The sequence below is a fragment of the Thunnus albacares genome, chromosome 8, assembly GCF_914725855.1.
Source record: "Thunnus albacares chromosome 8, fThuAlb1.1, whole genome shotgun sequence".
NCBI classification, from domain to species: domain Eukaryota; kingdom Metazoa; phylum Chordata; class Actinopteri; order Scombriformes; family Scombridae; genus Thunnus; species Thunnus albacares.
Genome location: NC_058113.1, coordinates 34,829,786 through 34,833,128, shown reverse-complemented (window position 1 = coordinate 34,833,128; position 3,343 = coordinate 34,829,786). Strand labels below are relative to the sequence as shown.

Here is a 3,343-nt window from a genome sequence, read left to right as displayed (position 1 = left end):
ACGTTTGGTTGAAGTTATTGCTGCAAAAGGAGGTCACACCAGTTACTGAAAGCAAGGCTTCACATACTATTGCCTCCCACAAATATGTAACATTGGTTAACTTTCCTTAATAAATAAATGGAAAAAGATGAAAAAAAAGATATTTTTTTGTCTCGTTTGTTTAATTGGGTTCACTTTGTCTAGTTTTAGGACTTGTGTAAATATCTGATCACGTTTTAGGTCATATTCATGCAGAAATACAGACAATTCTAAAGGGTTCACAAACTTTCAAGCAGCGATGTACATAACAAGCCATGTTCAGAGATGTTCTATTGACTTTCTGTTGACCTATATTGACCTTTGACCTATGTTGACCTTTGACCTTTGACCTGTTATCCACAGTGAGAAGTTCAGCAGGAAGATTCGGTTCATCCAGAGTCTGCAGGAGCTCTCTCAGTTCATCCCCACAGACCGGCTGCAGATCCCTGACTCCATCCGACAGTAAGAACCTGGAATATACCGACTCTAACCCGACCCTACTGAGGTTCTACTGACTCTACTGATGTTCTACTGACTCTAACCTGACTCTACTGAAGTTCTACTGACTCTACTGAGGTTTTACTGACTCTACTGAGGGTCTACTGACTCTACTGAGGTTCTACTGACTCTAACCTGACTCTACTGAAGTTCTACTGACTCTACTGAGGTTTTACTGACTCTACTGAGGGTCTACTGACTCTACTGAGGTTCTACTGACTCTAACCTGACTCTACTGAAGTTCTACTGACTCTACTGAGGTTTTACTGACTCTAACCTGACTCTACTGAAGTTCTACTGACTCTACTGAGGTTTTACTGACTCTACTGAGGGTCTACTGACTCTACTGAGGTTCTACTGACTCTAACCTGACTCTACTGAAGTTCTACTGACTCTACTGAGGTTTTACTGACTCTACTGAGGGTCTACTGACTAACCCGACTCTACTGAGGTTCTACTGACTCTACTGAGGTTCTACTGACTCTAACCTGACTCTACTGAGGTTCTACTGACTCTAACCTGACTCTACTGAAGTTCTACTGACTCTACTGAGGTTTTACTGACTCTACTGAGGTTCTACTGACTCTAACCTGACTCTACTGAGGTTCTACTGACTCTACTGAGGTTCTACTGACTCTAACCTGACTCTACTGAGGTTGTACAGACTCTAACCCAACTTTACTGAGGTTCTACTGTCTCTACTGAGCTTCTACTGACTCTAAACCGACTCTACTGAGGTTGTACTGTCTCTACTGAGCTTCTACTGACTCTAAACCGACTCTACTGAGGTTGTACTGTCTCTACTGAGGTTCTACTGACTCTAAACCGACTCTATTGAGGTTCTACTGACTCTACTGAGGTTCTACTGACTCTAACCCAACTTTACTGAGGTTCTACTGTCTCTACTGAGGTTCTACTGAATCTAACCGGACTCTACTGAGGTTCTACTGTCTCTACTGAGGTTCTACTGACTCTACTGAGGTTCTACTGACTCTAACTTGACTCTACTGAGGTTTTACCGAGGTTCTACTGTCTCTACTGACTCTACTGAAGTTTTACTGACACTACCGACTCTACTGAGGTTCTACCGACTCTACTGAGGTTCTACTGACACCACTGAGGTTCTACTGACTACTGGGGTTCTTCTGAGGTTCTACTGAGGTTCTACTCTCTCTAGTGTTGTTCTCTTTAAACTGCTGATATTTGGTTTAAATAACTGATGAACTCTCTCTCTCTCTGTCTCTCTACTTCCTGTCTGACTTTGTGCAGGTTTGATGAGAAGCTGAACAGATGACGGACGCAGAGGTAGACAGACTGGTTGGATCCCAAAGGTCAAAGGTCATCAGGAGCCCCTCAGCCTGCTGACCTTTGACCTCCCACCTGTGCAGAAACACAGAGACTCTGAGTTAATTTATAGGAAGTTACAGAGCTCATCTCGTCTTGCTGTTCACATGTGATCTGTGATCTGGATCATTGTGTTCAGGTCTCAGTAAGTGTAACATCTGTACAGAAATCCAGCTGACTCCGCCTCTTCCTGTCAACTCAAATTGGCCTTCAGACTAAAAGGAAAGGAAAAACAAGCAGCATCACTATGTGTAGAAATAAAAGCATCAGTCAAGTTATCCGTTAGTAAACTGATAGAAAATTAATTTGTTTGATCAAAACCTCTTCTGTCCTCTGGAGTCAGTTCCTCTAATGTCTCAGGTTTAATATCTTTAGACTGTTGATCAGACACATCCAAAGAGATGTTTATTGTTTTATGAGATAAATCTGTAAGTTATAACAAGTTCATTTTGTGAAATAACCAGAACGTTTTGTGATAAAACAAAATAAAATGATGTATTGTTACAGCAAGAAAAGCTTTTTGTAAAATCAGAATAATTTGGTATCCAGTAATTACATGAAGAATATTATACGTATAATATGTTACAATCTCATAAAGTTCTCATGTTATAATGAGATAGTAAAAGAAAGTAAAGAGTAAATATAGTGAAGACAACAAGAATGAATTAATATCAGGTGTTCATGCAAAGACCTGAGATCATCATCCAGGTACAGATCAGATCACATGTTGACACCAGGTGAGATGCACCTCGACAAACCTGATCACCTGCGACGTCTCTGCTGCCACAAACTGCTTCCATCATCAGTCAGGTGTATCAGCTGTCAGGTGACACAGCAGAGATTATTAATGATGTAAACACAAATCAGTGTGTTAATCCTTTCAATCAGCTGCTGGAGGAGGAAGTCTGTCAGTTTGATCACAGCAGCACCTGGTGGACACGAGAGGAACTGCACGTAACTGAGGCGGCTGCTGATTGGTCCACAGTAACAACACAGTTTACCTGTCGCACGAACCCGTCATAAAAGCTTTGATCAAATGTTTTATTAAATTAAATACTTTTATTGTTATGGTTTTTAATATTATTATTATTATATGTGTTTTTATCTTTCTTTCATCACCAAACACTGAAGAGATGTCAGAACTTCTTCTACTCGGAGTCATAACTCATCAGATCTGAACACACAGACATGAAACACATATTGACATCATTCAGTGTGACCTTCATTATCAATATATATATCACAAACCTCCATAAATCCACTTAGAAACCAGAGAAAAAAAGAGGCTGAAGAACCTGAGAATCATCATGTTTAAGTCAGTATCACAGTGATCAGCAACACTTCACTGCTTTGGTCCAAACGGAGGAAATAAACTTCAACCTGACACCGGAGAGAGTGAAGGTTTTTAATAAGGTGATTTTTGATGTTTATTCTTTATTTTTTCATGTGGTGAAACATAAATAAAAATGTACAGGAAAGTAGA

The 3,343-nt window shown here is 40.2% G+C and overlaps 1 protein-coding gene across 2 annotated transcripts in view; it reads left to right on the top strand.

Moving 5' to 3' along the window:
• The window catches only part of bnipl (BCL2 interacting protein like), a 14,851-nt gene extending 11,508 nt beyond the window's left edge, over positions 1-3,343 (top strand). For both annotated transcript variants that reach the window (XM_044359456.1, XM_044359457.1), the window contains exons 9-10: positions 382-480; positions 1,786-3,343. In XM_044359456.1, coding sequence (XP_044215391.1) covers positions 382-480; positions 1,786-1,810 — 124 coding nt within the window. In that variant the 3' untranslated portion in view covers positions 1,811-3,343. The remainder of the gene's footprint in view (positions 1-381; positions 481-1,785) is intronic.